Raw genomic sequence first — 18916 nt, forward strand, 5'->3', positions numbered from 1 at the left:
AAAGAAAAATATTTCAGCGCTCTGGAAAATAATAAAAGTCCAACATTCTTAGTTTTAGCTGTAGAAGTATCGCAACTATGAAGATATTCTGGTCAAGGTGATTTAAAGACGCCCCTAGATTCGAAAGGTTGCCGAGAAATCCCCTCAATCAATACACTATGAAAATGATACGCCTGGCGATTTCGCTTGTCAAGAACGGGTTATCTTTCTTTAGACCCAAAATGCATGTGATGCGTGTGACAGGAATTAAACAAAGAATAAAAATGATAGTCATAACAAATTTCAACTCACTGACCATAATTCATCATAAAAGGGCTGAATAATCGTTTTTCAGACAATATTAATCATGTACAATAAGAACTCTGTGGGAAGGTATAGAAAATATTCAGTTTTTAAAGCTAGATTTTTTGTAGGGGTTTACTTAACGAAGCATTACATGTAGTTTATATAGCTTGTATTTTTTTTCTAAAAATTTAAAATATGTCTTATATGTATTTATTTCAAATCAAAGAATTGGAAAATTGTACAGGGTGCCCTAGAATATATGATACCATTTAAAATTCAAATGAATTAAATAAAGCTTGGCAAAAACTTGTAAAATTGTGATTCAAATAAAAAGTAAAATAGTTCAATTTTTTCCTATAAAACAGTTTAGGAGAAAAACGTGCTTTGCATTGAATAATGATATAAAATTACATCATATTTCTTTTAAGCTGAATTTTCAAACACAGACTCCAGATATAGTTGTATGAATTATGAAAAATGAATACCCTGGGGAAAAACACCCCATCAAGCAACAGATTCTTTAAATAGTGAGAGGAGTTGAGAAAATGGGATCCTTACCGTGGTTGTTGGGAGGAATTTACTCATTCAATTGACGTTGTCATTTTGACGCACTCTCTTTATTGTTGTGTTTAAAAAAAAACAAGAAAACAATGCTCAATTCGTCAAAACTTACGTTGCGTGAAAATTTACATCATATACAGTTATGAAAATGCTTTTGACTTTTTGATAAATAAATTTAATCAAAGATTATTTAAAGAGTAAATGGTATCAGATATTCTGGGATACCCTGTATCTGTAATACTCAGTATTCATTTTACTAAAACACGTGGGTTTCTTTGGTTTCCATTAAAAACCCAACTTAACCCAAGACTCTCGAAGAACTATAGTGTCACGTATATAATATAGCGTTATTTGGCCCCTGATAAGTTTTCTCAAAAATGTATGTACAATTGCAAGAGAAATGACAATTTAACTAAACACCTTTTAATGATACGTCATTTTTTGTTTGAATCCATCTGTTAAACTATGTCTAGCCCATTTTTGTGAGTTTGGCATGCCATGCATTTAAATAGGAACTGTCGCCGACATTTTCCCTAAAATTGCTAAAAGTTATTTTACAATATATTTATCTTCAAAAAGATTTGGCCACATACGTCGAACAAAATAAAAAATAAAGTATGTTAATTATAAACATGGTGTGTTTCATATTAAGGGATATTTTTGCTCTTGAGTTCAAAATGTACATGTATACTGCAGGTAGCCGATAATTTTCTGTCTTGATTAAGATTTCTCATCATCTTGTGACATTATTATCTATTCGTTAATAGCGATTTGCTTTTGTTTTTCACTTAACTTCATTATTATTACACAAATAAGTGCATGCAATTTACAGGGGCACAAATAGGCAATGTTAAACTTGGCCCTACAGACGTGATAAAGATCATATTTGTTCCTGACTATCACAGTAATTACCGACCACATCTTCGCTAGCCAAGGGTTTTCGGTCCACTTTGCTCCCCTAAGGGTTTATGGGGAGCGAAGTGGACCGAAAACCCTTGGCTAGCGAAGATGTACCGACCAATACAGGTATCAAAATAAAATGTGTCAAATAACAGCTGTCTCAAATGTTGTATAATGCAACAATTATTCAATAAATGAAAAAGTAGAACATATGGAATTTGATTGAGAGCACAGATGTTAATCAAATTCTGTTCAGAACTACATGTATGGGTGTAAAAAATAAATCATACTGGTATCTCCTCACAAAAATAAGCAATTGTTGGTGCCTCAGTGCGTGAATTGTCCTTCTCCGGCATTGATAAATACATAGAGGGTTTACACTAAGAATAACTTTTAACTTAATTTTTTTTTTGTTCGTATTCAATCTGAAATATTTTATACTAGCAACTTGATCCAATGTCATGTGAAAACTAAATGTAATGATGATATATCACATTGTATAATTATTGCATATACGTACATGTTCCATAATGCATCATCATTCAATTTGGTATCATATGATGTATATATCACACACTAACAATCAAATCAAGGAAGCAAGTTTGAGTGAGGTAAGACCTGTTGTTAACATTAGTTACTTTACTCACAAACTACTATCAAAAAAATTTAGATCAGGTTCATAGAAACATCAACCATTCAAATCGGAAGGATTTTAGCTAACCTGAGCTGAAACTTCAAGTAAGCTTTTTTATCACTTTTTGGCCAGAACGGCTGTAACTTGTGTGAAAGCATACTCATGTAGTGTAGATCCAAGTTTGCTCAGATCATGGTCGCCGGGAGTAGGTTGTAGCCACAGTGGGGAATTTTTGCATCGGAATAAATAGAGAAAAAAACTATTAAAATCAAAAACTGAAAAAAAACCAAAACAAAAGGGGTTTGATATTTAACATTGGAAGATGTGCAGATAAAATTTAAAGCTCTATTTAAGTAAGATATCTTCTATTAAGTTGTTAAGATAATTTGTATTTGATACAATGATGTAGATTTAATCAACGTTATCGCGTTTGTTGTTCCGGTGAGCGATGTGGCCCTTGGGCCTCTTCCTCATTTAATTCAATTATTATATTTATTCAGAAATTCAACCTTGGGCAATACAGCCTATCAGTTTACAATAATTCACATATTACAATATAACATAAACATTAGACTCTTTGGAGTCTAAAATGGGGTGGGGGTGAAACCAATGATCAAGTGTTTCACAGTTCCACACATTACATGTAGTAAGTTAAATGTATTAATCATATGCAAATTGAAAATACAGTTTTGAGTCAACAAGTGTTACACATAACTAAGGCATAGTATAAATTTATAACATATGTTAACATATAAAAGAACATGTTTCTTAAATACATTGAATGAGTTTCATGCAATTCATGCAATCAGCTTTTCCTGGGCTGCGACATGTATATACTGTAGTATGTTTACAGCTACAACACTCAAACCTGCACTGAAATGTTTCAAAAATATTTAAATGCCCTAGCATCCTAAAAATCGAGATCATATCAGATATCCATAGTTATAATTACCACGCAAGGCTAAGTTGGTTAAGACCAGTAGGCACTTAAGTGTAACCAATTACAAGACTTTAACCTTGGATTGCTTAAATAATATGAACATTACTGGCAGCCGAATAAATGAGATGAATCTTCGTATCCAAAGCTTTAGATCTATACACCAACCATGCAAACCTAACTTGGTTAGGACCTGTTGTTTCTTAGATATGTTACCTTTACCAAAAGTTTTAACCTGCTTCAAAAACATCCATGCACCTTCTCTATCATCTGAAATTAATTACTTAGATTTCCTAACAAGTTTGATTAATCTAGAATTGTTCATTATAAAAAATATACGCCTCGACGATGTAATAACGAACAATTTTTAATTACTTCAAGATTGTGAATGTTTTTGTTCCTTCTATCATCATATATTTCAAACAATATTTGTTGACGGTATGTATTGTAGATTTTATTTGTGTCATGTGTGTGTATTTGTAGATGTTTTGGAATGTTATTGCACATGATAACGTGAATTACCGGCCCACACCAGTGTCACCCGCCTGCGTAATCTGTAACACAAGGTGCACGTTTTATACCAGACATTTCTCGGGCGACTAATTCAGATACATTGAAAACTGTGCATAAAGTACGGCTTTTTTTCACGCTAGCTGCGTTGTGGGGTTTAAAGAAATGTTATCATTATAAAAGTCAATAGATTAAAAAAACATGTCAAGTAAGCTTTTTTGTACAAGATCTGTTGAACGTTATTGCATCGATGATATCAAAAACCATTTTTTTCCTCATTGATGAAAGTGTGCTGTAAAAAATCTCATCTAAATTAAAAAAAAAAAACCCCCAGTGGTTGTTTGTCTGTGGTGTAATGTATGCATGTGTCCTATTAAATGCGATCAAATCTTCCCAACTTTTGGCACTATATATTGAATAGTACCATCTAACTTTAAAAATGTGACCGAAGGAACCTTGTTATAGATTTGTTGACTTCTAGTTTTAAAAAACCAAAATATCTGATATTATGTACTTATATTTTTGCTGACATTGCTTTATCATCGATCAGATGTGAAGGTTTGATACACAGTGTATATACATGTATGTAACAACAAGAAGAGGACTATTCAGCTCTCTTTGTTCTGAGTCCAACCCATTGGTAATAAAATGTCAAATACCCGTGACTTTTATTTTATTTAGTTGACTTTCACATAACATTTTAGTTCATGATTAAAGCAACTGTTACAATTTGAACACTATCACTCTTTCAATTTGACATCGGGTGGACTGATTAAATAATTACCGACATATGCCTCAATTAAGTGTCATCAGTGAATTCTTTCAGCGGTGTCAATTAGCGAAAGATTCTATATAAACTTTAATCTCACTGGGTTCATTTGCATACTCTGTCCAAAATCTAAACTTACCAATAACCTTGAAATCTGCCTCTTTGTGTTGGAGTTTAAATTTCTATTTTAACGATTGTTTGGGTCTCTGAAATATATTGTTACAAGCTTAGCAAGTATTATAGTTAACTGCTGGAGCGTGACGGGTAGATTCCGAGAGCCACAGACAGACGTGCAGCGCCTACCCATAATTCCTTACCATTTCCAATCTTCAGCTGGACATCTCTTCATTTAAAATCGGAGGAAAAAAAGAAATATTAGAATGTGTGTTTGAACCTCTTTCATCAGAATTTTACAAAGTCTGAAAAAAAAATTTGAATTTCTAGACTCAGGAATGTTAATTTTGAATTAAGGTAAGTTATATTTAGAATCCAATCCATTGATTTTAATTACACTCAATACTGAGGATTATTTTTAGTTTCTTTTGAATATGAAACATTATAAATTAAATTTTAATTACATCGTAATCTTTAAAAAAAATTTAGTTTCATTTTTTTCTTGAAAAAAGTATAATTCCCGGCAAATCTAAATGGTTTTCCTTAAAGGTATTCTACCTTGTATTTAAAATTTTGTCAAATGATGCTATCGTGTATATCTAGTTTTTGAAATAAAGTGTATATTTAGTTTTTAAAACTTAGTGTATGTTTAGCTTTTAAAATTTAATGTTTATTTAGTTTTTAAAAAGAATATTCAACTTCTGATATCAGTCACGTAGAACTACATTATTAAATAACTCTACTTAATTTTAAATCATCTGAAGGATTATTACATAATCTTAGGTTTTAAATATACCCAGTTTGTCCTCATTTTATTTAAATGAAACCACATAAAACAAAATGTGTAGGATTTAAAAAATGAAAATACATAAGGATGTTTTTTACTCGTATCTTGATTTAGGATTTTTTAAAATATTTTTAATCAAACACACAAGCGCCTTTTTGTGTGAAATGACCCGTGAGAATAGTGTCCTGGTCAGTCGCGAACAATGAAAGTTGAAAGAGTGTCAATTAACCCTATAGAATTATAGTCAGCTTGAGTCAATAGTACAGTAGCCTTTAAGTGGGCCCGAGGCATTCACTGGCCGGCTTGGGTCAGACAATGATCACAGGAATTGCTAATGCACACTTACGTATACCTCTAGCCAAAAAAAAAAAATACTTATAAATTTACACATGTAAACCAGTCAATTTATAAGCAGCATCGAAAAATGTTATCATTATATATAAAAGAAGTTCGCCATTACCACATAAAAGCAAGTTTATAGCAACTGAAATTCAAATATTTACATTTTCCAGTGTGTTTGTCTGTGATAACACTACGAATCGATTTTGTAATGAATGTTTATCTTAATACTTTATTGCTAAAAATTATATAAATAAAAGTAGTAAGGAATCATTCTTTGAATATTATGAGGTGATCAAATACGGTCACGCGTGATCAAATCTATCATAAAGCCCGTCAGGTTTTATCGGAACACTCCGACCGTATTTGATCACCCTGATCACAATACTCAAAGAATGATTCCTTATTCCTTGAATCATAACATGCAATCAAGAGGACTGTTTTAAACATAACAATAATTTTACAAGTGAAAAAAAAGACGAAAACCAAGAAAAGAAATCAAACACATTTTCCAGTTTTCCGCATAAATCATGATTAAGTTAAAAAAAAAAGTGCATACATGTAGTTCAGTGTTTACCATATATCAAGAATGCTTTGGTGAATGAATGAAGATGTATACTAATTAAAGAATTGATAATTTGGCCAATTTGCTCAATAACTTATCTTCGTCATTATATTGTTCGGTACGAAGCTTTCTAGCTAGTTTATTGTTAAGATTAACTAAATAAAAAACTTAATTTCTTAGTTTTCGTCATAATTTTCTTATTTCCCTCACAAATTATGAACCATGACGGTGTGCACCTTTATTTTGAAATAGTTTGTTTTACAGGGAAGTGTAGGGTTGAATATCAATTAACCACCAGTCCATGATTATAATGATAAAGCTACTGCGTCTCGTGTATAAATGCCAAGGTCATTCAATTGATAATTGTCCTCTTTAACATTTCCATGGTTTATACATTCAATGAAATCGCCGATCTTTCGGACAAGACACAAAACTCTTATCTCACACGAAAAATGTTTCCCCGGGCTACCATGCAGCGCTCTCTCGCCATCATTGTCTCACTGCTCCCTACATCTCTCGAGTATTTCAATCAATTTTTATTAACAAAGTGTTAGTTTCTTGAAAGAAAAATAACACTTATTTAGAAAGATGCCCGACGCAAAATCAAGGTTAGATTTCTAGCTGAGATTGACTTTAATCGACCTGTCTGTTATGTGACGTCTGAGGGTCAAATAAATATCATGCAATTACTAAAGAACTTAGAATTTGTTTAAAAGCTGTGAAAAATGATCAACATTCTACGCACTTCAGAAACAAAGTTTGTCCCGGGGATATTGACCTAGAAAATGGTGTAATAGAACCATTTACCGGAAAGATACGATCTGGAACTTTAAAAAAAAGTATGCATATCATTAAAATATGTGTATGAGTTGTCCTCATAAATTAACGTCTCACAATTTTTAGAAAAGGGTCACCAACTTGCTCCAACGGTGCAAATATTTTCTGTCATAGATCAATTCGAAATCAATACTACCTAGTATTATTATAGTATATGGATCCAACACAGGCCAATATATCCCAGAATTTGAGATTAAACATCTTTTATTGTAAGCTACACAGATAAAAATTCATGATTTGATAATGATAAAACTTCTTAATGAATAAAAGTTAAAGAATTGAAAAGATAAAAAGCTAAGAATTTCAGAATGGAAACAAACAATTTTCCGTACGTTTAAAGAAAATCTGAATTTGATGACTTTTTATGACTTTGTAAATTAATTCAAAACCGGACAATTTTGCAATACCACGCGCATGACACACATAACTTGTTGTTGCAGTAACCAGTATCTCCACGACTAAATAACAGGTGCCCCCCCCCCCCCCCCCCCCCTTCGCCGAATCAGCCACATGGCCGTCCTCGGGACAGGAAAACGTGGTTATGAATGAGAAACATCCCATTCACAGTGAACAAATAAGTTCAGAAAATGTTATATTTTATCACCTTAAATATAAGTATTAGACAAATTTTGTTTCAGCACATACATGTGCACATACAAATACACATACACCCTAGTTAAAGAATTTTCGTTGATGGCTCTCATTTTAAAAATTTCTCGGTAATATAAGGTGGGTACATTTTTTTTGTTTGCTATCTAACATTTTTTAAAGCCTCGTCCATTTTCGCCTAAAGTTAGCAATATGCTGGATGAATAATAAATGTGTTATCATAGTTTTCAAATTACAGGGAACCAACTCAAATTACCCAGGAAACCAACCGTGAAAGTGACATTCACACGCCGCCTTAATATCAGAATCAGTTCATATATATATGGAAATATTCAAACAGTTCGCCGATTATGTAGTCATTAAACTCAAACTTCAGTATATTGGGACATTACAAGATTGTTTTGAAGGCCATTATTTCTGATATCGTGTGTGCGATTTTCTATAGCATTTGTAGTCTCAGTATCCCCATTTTAATTTACACTTCGTGTAGAGAGTAACCTTAACCCAGAACCAGTAAACAGGAGAGCGGCCATTTTAAGACTGTATTTATACCTTTTTTGATGGAGAGATTTGTACAGAGATAAAAGGAATTATTCATATTTTATCTGAGTTAAAAAATTAAGACCTTTCTTTACTTAAACAGTTTAAAGATTAAAACATATAAAATGCTCAGGTAGACTGGACGTGTAAACTGTTTGACCGTCTAGCCCTTTGATGTATCTTTTCAGCACAAGGAGAGACAAGGCGTTATTCACGTGACTTTTGTTGATCACATGGCAGTTAATAAAAATTGTAGAAGTCAAGTTGTTTCAATCGTTTGTATAATCTATATATTGTCTTCCCACAAATGTTTATTTAAAAATAAAATTTGTTGTTTAAACAGTAATAATACCAATTTTTTATTTTTAAATAAACATTTGTGGGAAGACAATATGTAAAGAAGACATCTCCATTTTGATTTGTGCCCTACTTAAAAAACTAATTTTCAGTTCTTCTTTTAGTTGACTGACATATTCTGATCATAATGCCAGGAAAGGGGATAAGTCATATCAAAATATTTCCGCTGAAAGGCAAGAAAGGGGCCACGAAAATACTATTGAAGAGGATATCATTACGTTGAACATTTTATTGATACATAATTTTACTGTGCAACGTTCTGAACGTCCCCCCCTTAAATCCCAGTTATAACATAGATCTAATGAAATTATTTGTTAAGCACAATTTACTTGGTGAGGAATGTTTATATTTCTACATAGCAATATTTTAAAAACCACACCCCCCCCCTCCCAAAAAAAAAACCCAAAAAACAAACAAACAAACAAAAACAAAAACAAAACAATGCGGCTGGTCTTATTAATACTCATAATCCTTGTTTTATCAGTGGCCAATGCTAACATCTACTGTTATTTTTACAGGGAGAGCGACAAATCCAAACTATGACTTGGAGGCTGGACCAGGTAGTATTCCTGGCCGTGGTCGTCATGGCGACCATCACGCTGTGTGATAAGAGTGTGTTCGACTGGGTTCCGAAAGATAATTACGGTAAAATAAACGGTCTGATGACCGACATACAGAAATCCTATGACTGCAAGGGTAAAACCCAACAATCCATGACTCTGCCCAAAGACACCGTCTCACAGATTCCTCGAGCCAATCAGCTGTTAAACAAAATCTGGTACACAAACAGATCTTCTCTTGTTCATATGCACAACATGGCGCTGAACAGGGCTTATTTCTTTAGCTACATATTTCAAAAGTTGAACAAATCTCAGTCGGACTTCCAGTACCAGCCAGGCTGGTTCTATATGTATGTGTCCACTACAGCCGACGTTAACGGCAACAAGGGCATTTTTAACGGCTCCGCTGTGATGTTCGACAACCACACACACTATCCAAACTGGATGACGAACCTTGACTTCAACACAACGCTCCCCTTGTTCGGCGTTAACTCTTTCCGGTTTGACGATACTTTCGATATGGGAGTTATACTACGTGAACCCACGGGAAGAACAACATTAGTACAAGATATAGGTGCTATCGGAAATTATACGCACAAAGGATATAAGATGGCACCCTGGTATAATTTTTGGCTGCCAGATAACGAACCTACACTAGATTCAGTGCAAAAATTTACCTACGCGTGGAACGTGAAGTACGCCAATGGCACCGGCCGCTTCCTCCACGATGAATTTCAGACCACGCCTTTTTTTGGACCGAACTCTCCTGGTATCGGGGACACTGATGACAAATACATGCCTGTCCGTTTTACGGACGTTTACTATGACTGTAAAATGTCCAACAAATGGATTCTAAGCGCCGTGGCTCCGATTGTAGATTTTATGCCGAGATATTCTAACTATACCCATCTAAGGAGACCAAGGTAGGTCTCTATCTTTTTCTTCGTAACAGCTATTGGTAAAAACATCATTTTAATCAAAAGGAACGTAACCCAATATGTTCCTTTATCCAAAAAATGATTTGAATGACACAACATTGTTCAATATTTGCAGGTTTGTCGGTGTAACAGTGATGGACATCAGTTTCCTTAAGGTAGACTTCAACGCTTGCCCGGTCAGTATTGGAAACCCTGGCCCAAGCTTCCTGTCTGGAGTCAGTAAATGTAAAACCAAAACCACACAAGTAAGTCTCATGAATGAAAATAGCTTCGTATAATTTATACTGCAAACGTGGATATTTCAACTGAATACGTTAATCCAGAGTAGAGAAATCATTCCTATATATCATTTCAGAGTATGTTACATGTTATGTTATATGTTGTACGTTATGAGAAATTATATGCAAGCTAGTCATTTCTTGCCCCTATGACAGTGAATAATTTCTCCTAGTGTATTTGGTGTAATCCACACCTCATCTGGAAATTTCCCCGCTTACAGTATCTCCCATACCACGTGCATCTAAAATAAATGAACGTTTTTGTCGCAGTGTAAGCATGTATCCGGGAAAGGATTCAAGCGAGGGGCATATGTGTGCATTTGTAACTCCGGATACAGTTACCCCCCAAGGGTTGGTCCTCCTTGGAAAGGTGGGGATTATGAGAAAGCGACTGAATTTGAAATCAACGTTGGCTACAACTGCAGACCAACTGGATGTAAGTAATGCACCTTAACTGAACGGTTTGTTCGTGGAAGAATGTTTATATAATTATACCCTTCTCGCAAATCAAACGGAACTACTGTATGATATAAATCAGCTCACATATTTATTCATCGTTATTTATTCTCCCTCAATAATTCAAATGAATATTCCTTATTTGAATGAGCATCGATTGACTTTATCGTTTATGTACTTATAACACGTTTTCTAGTTCTTCGTGTACTGCCTGTTGTTGACACGAGTTCCATCAAGGTTAACGTGGAGGGTGATTCCGGATCCGATATATTCCTGACGGACCCCTACACCGGACGCCAGCTCAAATCCATCAACGTGAGCGAGGTGAACGGACCTACCAGTAAAAAAACAAGTCAAAAACCGGTCAAAACAGTGAAAAGAAAGCCAGTCAAGAAAGACTATATTGATCAGGAATTCAATGAGAAACAGAAACCAATGAAGAAGAAGAACAAGAAGAGGAAGAGGCGAGAAGCACAGTTTGATCAAATAAGTTTTGATAGAATGCAGTCCATCTTTCGCAAAATCAAAAACATTAACAAAGAAAATTGTAAAACGTTTTCTAACCGCGCCAGGCTCCTACCTGGGGATGTGGGCTATGGCGTGGAGACACAGTTTGACCCCCAGGCAAGGTTCGCTCTTCGAATCTCTCACCTGCTGAGTAACTGGTATCAGAACGTGATTCCTGGCGAAAACTTTGGTTACCTAAAAGGAGGAAACAGGATCCACCACGAGCTGATGTTCGGCGAGGTGCTCGCCAACGTGATGGCCGATTACAAGGTCTTGTCCAGTGGGATTTACTTTGAACCACACGTGTTCGAGGACTGGGACGGGAAATCGCGGGAGTATTTTGGTCCGTTTGCTTACAAGCGGGACAATAATGCGTTTGCTATTGATACAGCCGGATTCAAAACCAGATACACGGATGAGGATTGGTACAGTAAGATTCGACAGAGATGGCAAACCAACACGGCGGGTCTTCTCAAGTACAGAATGAAGGCAAAGGTACAGTGTTCACAGTGACAGAGTGGAAATGATGAGGTCCCAGTCAATTACCGCACTCCATATTCACAACCAATAGCATCTAATGTATTCACATCTAAAATATCACTCAATATTTACAAACCTTAACTACTTCACTACGCTCTTGTCTCTTTTGCAGTTGTGTATATTTCAGTATCAATGCAAAACTAACTGTTTTTTGGCAGGTGCGCTCTGACATTAAAGGATCCAGTTCAGTCAACTTTGAGTACTACCCAATGGGGTACAAAGCGCCCAGTGTCACACACGGAATATGGAGTCAGCCTTACTTCCGATGTGACGGCCGCGTGGACGCATGGGTAATGACATATGCGGTGCCGTTCATTGGTATGGATCGCTTGCGAACAAAACTCCAATTTAAGTAAGTGTGCATTGAATTTGTGGAAAGTATTGACGATATAGATTTTCTGGATCCAGAAAGTGATTTAAATTGATTGTATATTTGCTGTGTTTAACGAGGTTTTATTTCGTTAATGTTGTCCGTTGTAGGGGCGTGGTTACGGTGGACGTGCCTTTGCAGGAACTAGAGATCAATCAGTGTTACCAGTCCTACAACATCCAGAACGCCTTCAAAAACACTGCCAGGTGTCATTACGCGTCACAAACAGTAAGCCCCCCCCCTCAAAAAGTTATCCTTAAGTCATCACACAAAACTTGCAATTCTTGCATTATACCTTAAGTTACAGATTCTAAACCATGAGCATGTATATCACCAAGTATGGGCAAAGTTTATCAGTAACATTTCCGTAAATCCTTTTAAAAAGTACATGTATATTCTAAATATAAGATATCTAAACTAAATATCAATTATATCACTTTTAAAACGCCCCTCAAGCTTGTTAGGTTTCAATACACGGCTAAAAATAGAAAGTCTACGGGGATTTTGCATTGTATCAGCCATAATTCAGCCCGGATGATAACGTTGAAAAATTGTGCGAGGTAATCCGAGTGACTTCCCAATGGAGAAAAGATGTAAACATTTCCCATTATGAATCTCCGTAGGAAATCTGTTTACGTTCCTGTAAATTTTTACGAGGGAAAAATGTTAATGTGTAAATGAAGTTATCTTGGAACTTTTCCCTTTCATCGATTTCAATTGCACTTCTTTCACAGGTATGTGTGTTTTAAAAATCGTCCAAATGTGCAGCATAACTATCTTGGGACAGACTATAGACATACATATCAAAAGCAAAAGTTTCTTGCTACTGATATAATTAAAGTAAAATAAAAGAGCCAAATTATGCGCAATTAAGTTAAAAAAAGAGAAAATAATTCTGGTGGGTGAAATTTCAAGTTTGACCTAACTTTGTAAAGCACAAAACAAGCCAAGGGTACATGAAGTGCGCGGAAGAAATAAAAAACAATACTCTGTTTCATTTACATTTCAAATTTCATTACAAAATTAAATTTAGAAATGAAAATTGCTCTGACGATAATTCGCTTATTTGATTACAATATACCAACCAAAGGAACTTATCGAAACAAAGGGTCTCATAAGAAATACTTGCTGTTTATCATCCAACAGCTATTCAAAAACGCATATATTTATCAGCCAACGAGTTTACCATTCTTTAAAGTAAACAATGTACATCCAGCTTTCCAGGTCTTTTAGGATTTGATTGTTAAGAGGGCCGAATGTTCACTGCCATTTTTAGACCATATTATTCTCCTTGAAAAGAAGAGCTCTATATTAGAATATTCCAAAATATTCAATTACTAGACTCTGAGCTAAATTACATGGGAGTTTTTCTTTAACCAAATAATACTTTATAATAGCTTAAAAACCAGGTTTAAAATCTTAGGTAAATCTGATAGTTAATTTGTTGACCACAAAGTCTCTTACATTACCTGCACTACAGTGTTTGGGTACAAACTTACAGAGAGTCTGCTGTACTGCACTTACACTGTAAGAACGCCTAACTAGCATTAGATACAAATACAAAAGAAATGTCTGCTTGCACTCGGTTTAAATTATCCATTGTGCGAGGGTATTGGTCACTCAGAGGTCCAACGTAGCGCGGTTTATCTCTATCATATAATAAATTATATAGGTCATGGTCATCAAGATAGGTCCAATTATGCATGTGGTCGTGTATGCTTGAGGAGTCATCAATGTTTAGAGGGCCATCATGAGCTAGGATACAAAGGTTAACGGAGAGGTGTGAGGGGTCGATGGGGCGGGGTCCGCTCTTAAAGAGATACTTGCGACCAGTTTGATCCGGACATTATTACCTAGTATTAGGCTCAATTGTGTTGATCTCTTCGACGTTGAACGTCTGTTGGTGATATAGCGCGTCATTTCGGCATAATTTGACTCGAATTTAGCCTTGAGTTTTAAACTCAGAGTACCACATATGAACTTGTAAGACTACCCTCTTATTGTGCGCAGGACGAGACAGGCTATTCAATTTTATTAAAAGGCAGCAATACAAAATAAACGCTGAAATCAAATGAAACATGGACAATACACCGTTTTCTAAAAAAAAAAAAGGGTGTAAAAAAATCAAAGTTTATTTGACTAAATGAATTAAATGTTATTAAATTTTAAGATAAAAGAGCAAAATTTTTTTTTGTAAGAAACATCTGTAAGCTTAACCTTGTTGGTGTAGGAAATGACAATATTGTTTGAAACAATAATCTAAAATATCATGAAAAACATTTTAAAGTTGAATTATGGTAATTTATAAATTGCTTACTTACAAGATACTGTCATGCTTTATTCGGGATTTTCATAACCTGGAGTTATCGTTCGTAACACGAGTTATCTCTCCATTAGAGCAGGTATAGCGCTATGTAACCACTATAAACAAATGGTTGAAACAAACGTTTTTTGTCTTGTTTAATCGGTTATTGGTGTAAATTGTCAAAATAGAAAGACGACTGTGCAATTAAAAGATGCTGTTATACTAAAATACTAAAAAAAAAAAAGTACAGAGATTTGACGATCGCGCCTAATCGTACCATATCCAGGCACATACCATGGTTTTTGAACGTGGATGGGGGGGGGGGGCTCATAAAAAAAACTACTTAACCAGAAAATTTAAAAAAAGAAAAAGAAAATTACAACCTCTCAAATCGTGAAAATCCTAAATCGTTGGGGGGGGGGGGGGGGGGTATAATGTACTTTACTGTACAGCAGACCTAGCTTAAATAACGATTCATTTCATTCTTTTTACAGATTCACTATTTATTTATTTACTACGAAAAAGGTAAGGGGGGGGGGGTAACTTTTTTATTCACTTTTTTATATGTAAATTTATGAAAAATATCTTTTGCAAGAAGAGGGGAGGGTGTCCCCCCCCCCCCCTTGATGCCACGCGCCTTCCATCTACCAATAAATAATGCAGTTGCTGGCGGTGAAGTGTGTGGTTTTAGAAGAGCGCTGCTGATACATGTACATTTTATTATACAGAGAAGTAGACATGCAAAGCAATCCTAAAGACATGGATGGTTTTGTCTGTCCACCTCTCAAAAGAGAATATTTCAATCTATCAGGAGGTCGAGGTACAAAGATAGGCATTATACCTACGTATGTATGTATCTGCACTGAACATTGGCGGACCTTACTATACTTACTCTTGATGGATTTCATTTAGATAAATGAATGACTATATATTTCAATTTCACCATCATGGGAATTTAAGAGATAATGGATGAAAACATCTGCAACCTAGCTTTTGCGCAATTTTTCGCATAGACCGCTTGCAATCACGTTTTGATTTAAAGTTGCGTTCCGATTTTGATTGACAACATTCACTCCTATATTTTTATATATAGTTCATTCCATTCTTAATTTTTCATAAGAAGTTTATTCCTAAAATGGTGTTTGCTATAGATGGTACGTGAATAAAGACCAGTTCAATTATATAAAGGGCAATGAGATAAATGATAAAAGTAATAAATGTACTAATAGTAAAACAAACAGACTACAAAAAATTGTTTAAGCGTCTCCTCAAAGACTTAAAAGAAAAGGGATCTCTTATTTTAAACCAAAGACAAATTCAAATTTCGATGATATCTCTATTTAAGAGCACTGAGCTCCATTTTCAATGCTGTCATTCCTCTTAACCCTATAATACCGGTATCTATTTTCTACAACAAATCTGTTTTGTTGAGAAATTCAAATGATTGTCATCGATTAAACATCCTGCATGACAGGTACACTACAGCTGCCTGAATTGATGACCGTCGGTGCCTGGTAAGATACCAATACCCACTGCGTGTACATACATATTTTTTTTCATGAGAGCATGGCATTTCGAACGAGTGCATCTCAACAGGCTAGCGCAAACATCGTATTTTGAATAAGTGTGCTGGGGGTTAGAAGAGCAGACCAACCAAACGAAAATCAAGACGAAAAACAATTAATAAACTAAAAAAATCACTTCACACATTTTCAAAATCCCAGTCTGTGAAAATAGCGGGGGGGGGGGGGGTATCTCGTATATTTATGTATCTTTGAATTTAATCAGAATTATATAAATGCATACTTTCCCTTAGGTCTACATTGTTTTTTGCGTTGTCCTCAGAAGAAAAAAAATAGGGACAGTTCGTTAAGAATATATATTTCTATATTTGATTTCTAAAGAAGAAAGTTGATTTTCAACTCCTCCCACTCTAATATTTATAACATCTTTTATTTCTGTGTAACAGGTGGATTCATTTTATCAGAGAAACCACAATACCACTATCCATCCGTTAGCACACAAAAGTAGTAATGTCACCCCCAAAAAAGAATCGTAAATGTCATTCACTCGCAATGTTTGCCAATTAAGCAAAACTATGTACATCACGTTATACATTGTATTCAAACGCATTCTTTGCATTCATTTTAATTTTTTAGATAACTTTTGATGTTTTCTGTTTGGTAATTTAAATATCATCAAATGTTTTTGCTGTAAGAAAAGTCGTTATTAATTGACGTCGTATATGTAAACTCCCGCACTGCTTACTCATCTTCAAATAACCGGAAGTAATGCATACCTGCTATGAGGGGAAGATAACTCTTTCAGTAACGATAACTCTAGTTTATGGGAAGACCGAATACTTTGCTATGGTCAAATAGCTTCATCAAAAATGAAACAGAAAAGTGTTTGGAACTGATATACAAATATTCAAACACACTTTTTATCGATTGATTCTTGAATATATGTTACATTAAAGTTTTAAAATTCAGAGAAATTGAAACTATCTATAACAATTTAAATTGTTATAGATAGTTTTAAATTCTGTGAGTTTTAAAACTTTAATGTAACATATATATTATTTGGCATTTGGCCTTGGTTTCCCATCGATCCATATGTAACACAATCTAGGCCCTTTCCACATACAAACGTACTAGCTAGTTGTCCATTTATCATAAATCTATTTGTTTTTTTAAATTCAGTGTTCTCCCATCGCCGGATACAAGTTCTCCCGGGGTGCCTACAAGTGCGCGTGTCGTCAAGGTTACGAGTACCCGTTCAGAGACGGACGGAACTTCTTCCAGGGGTCGCTGGTAGACATCGAATACGAAAAGAAAATGGCCGGCCTCTTCAATCTGTAAGAATTGTTAGACAAGACTATTCATGAGTTCATATTTTGATACTGATGTATCAAATTTAGGTTTTATCAATTCTAAGAATCATATAAGTTTAAAATTATATTAAAGATATATTGGTATTGGTAATAAAGAATTCAAACTTTTTAACAAAATGTCAGAGTTGCTTGAATTAAGTTGGAAAGTTGTTAAGAATCACTGCAACGCCTTTTTATATTTTGTAGGTTTGACTCCATAAAATGCCGAACGCAGGGCGTCTCCATGGTGATATGCAATACTCTCACACTGGTTGCCATGACACTCATCGCCTTCCTTAGCAAAAACCTCTGAGCTCATCTGCCAAATATCATCGTCCTATCATATATCGATCTCCGGATTGTTACGTCATTACCATCTCATACTCAAGAGTGATAATTAAGTGCTTGAACGTGTGATATTAACTGGGCGTGTGTGAGAAATCGGTGAAATCCCGACCGTTTGTATCAAAACGGTCTTGTTATTGAATACATGCATAATGGTTGGTGTAAAAGACGTCACTGTTTCACCATAGAATATTTTACTTTACATTGGTTTTACAACTCAGTTTCTTAGCTGATAAAGTAAAATTTTAATCAATAGTTCAAATGAAATCCATTTTAGAATAACGAGTTTTTATGATTTTTTTTTTTTGCACCAGCAATTACTTTTTGTTCCATGAAATTTTTATTGCTGGAATAACTTTGTAGATGAAATCCATGTTTGAATTTTTATTGCAAGGAATCCATTTCAAAATGTTGTTTGTATAACAATGTTATATATTTTTATCTTACTGCTTATGCAATAAACAGTTATACATTTACATCTGTACTATCATTCAATTACTGATAATAATTAATCAACGCGGTATCATATTATGAAACAAGAAAGACATCTTAGAGAAATTGTTTGCATTCTTTTTAAAACAATTCAAAAATCCATTCCTATATTGTCATATAGCACCCATTTTAGCTCACCTGAGCTAAAAGCTCAATGAGCTTTTCTGATCACTTTTTTGTCCGGCGTCCATCTGTTTGTCCGTCCGTCTGTAAACTTTTTACATTTTCTACTTCTTCTCCAGAACCACTAAGCCAATTTTAACCAAACTTGGCACAAAGCGTCATTAAGTGAAGAGGATTCAAGCTGATCAAAATGAATGGCAGTGACACCCTTTTTCAAAGGGAGATGATTAAAAATAATTGAAAATGTGTTGATTTTTTTCAAAAATCTTCTTCTCAAAAACAATTTGACCAGAAAAGCTGAACTTGTGTGGAAGCTTCCTCAGGTAGGGTAAATTCAAGTTTACTCAAATTATGATCCCCGGGGTTAAGGTTGGGCCACAATGGGG

The 18916-nt window shown here is 34.7% G+C and overlaps 1 protein-coding gene across 1 annotated transcript; it reads left to right on the plus strand.

The window, feature by feature from the left end:
* Positions 1-4841: 4841 nt before the first annotated feature.
* Positions 4842-18393, plus strand: LOC128189336 (uncharacterized). Its single transcript, XM_052860905.1, has 9 exons — positions 4842-5067; positions 9263-10227; positions 10358-10487; positions 10791-10956; positions 11173-11978; positions 12182-12375; positions 12504-12621; positions 17401-17555; positions 17778-18393. Exons 2-9 carry the CDS (start codon positions 9284-9286, stop codon positions 17881-17883), a joined length of 2619 nt encoding a protein of 872 aa, XP_052716865.1. The 5' UTR covers positions 4842-5067; positions 9263-9283; the 3' UTR covers positions 17884-18393.
* Positions 18394-18916: the final 523 nt, after the last annotated feature.

The sequence above is a fragment of the Crassostrea angulata genome, chromosome 6 (assembly GCF_025612915.1).
Source record: "Crassostrea angulata isolate pt1a10 chromosome 6, ASM2561291v2, whole genome shotgun sequence".
Taxonomy (NCBI): Eukaryota; Metazoa; Mollusca; class Bivalvia; order Ostreida; family Ostreidae; genus Magallana; species Magallana angulata.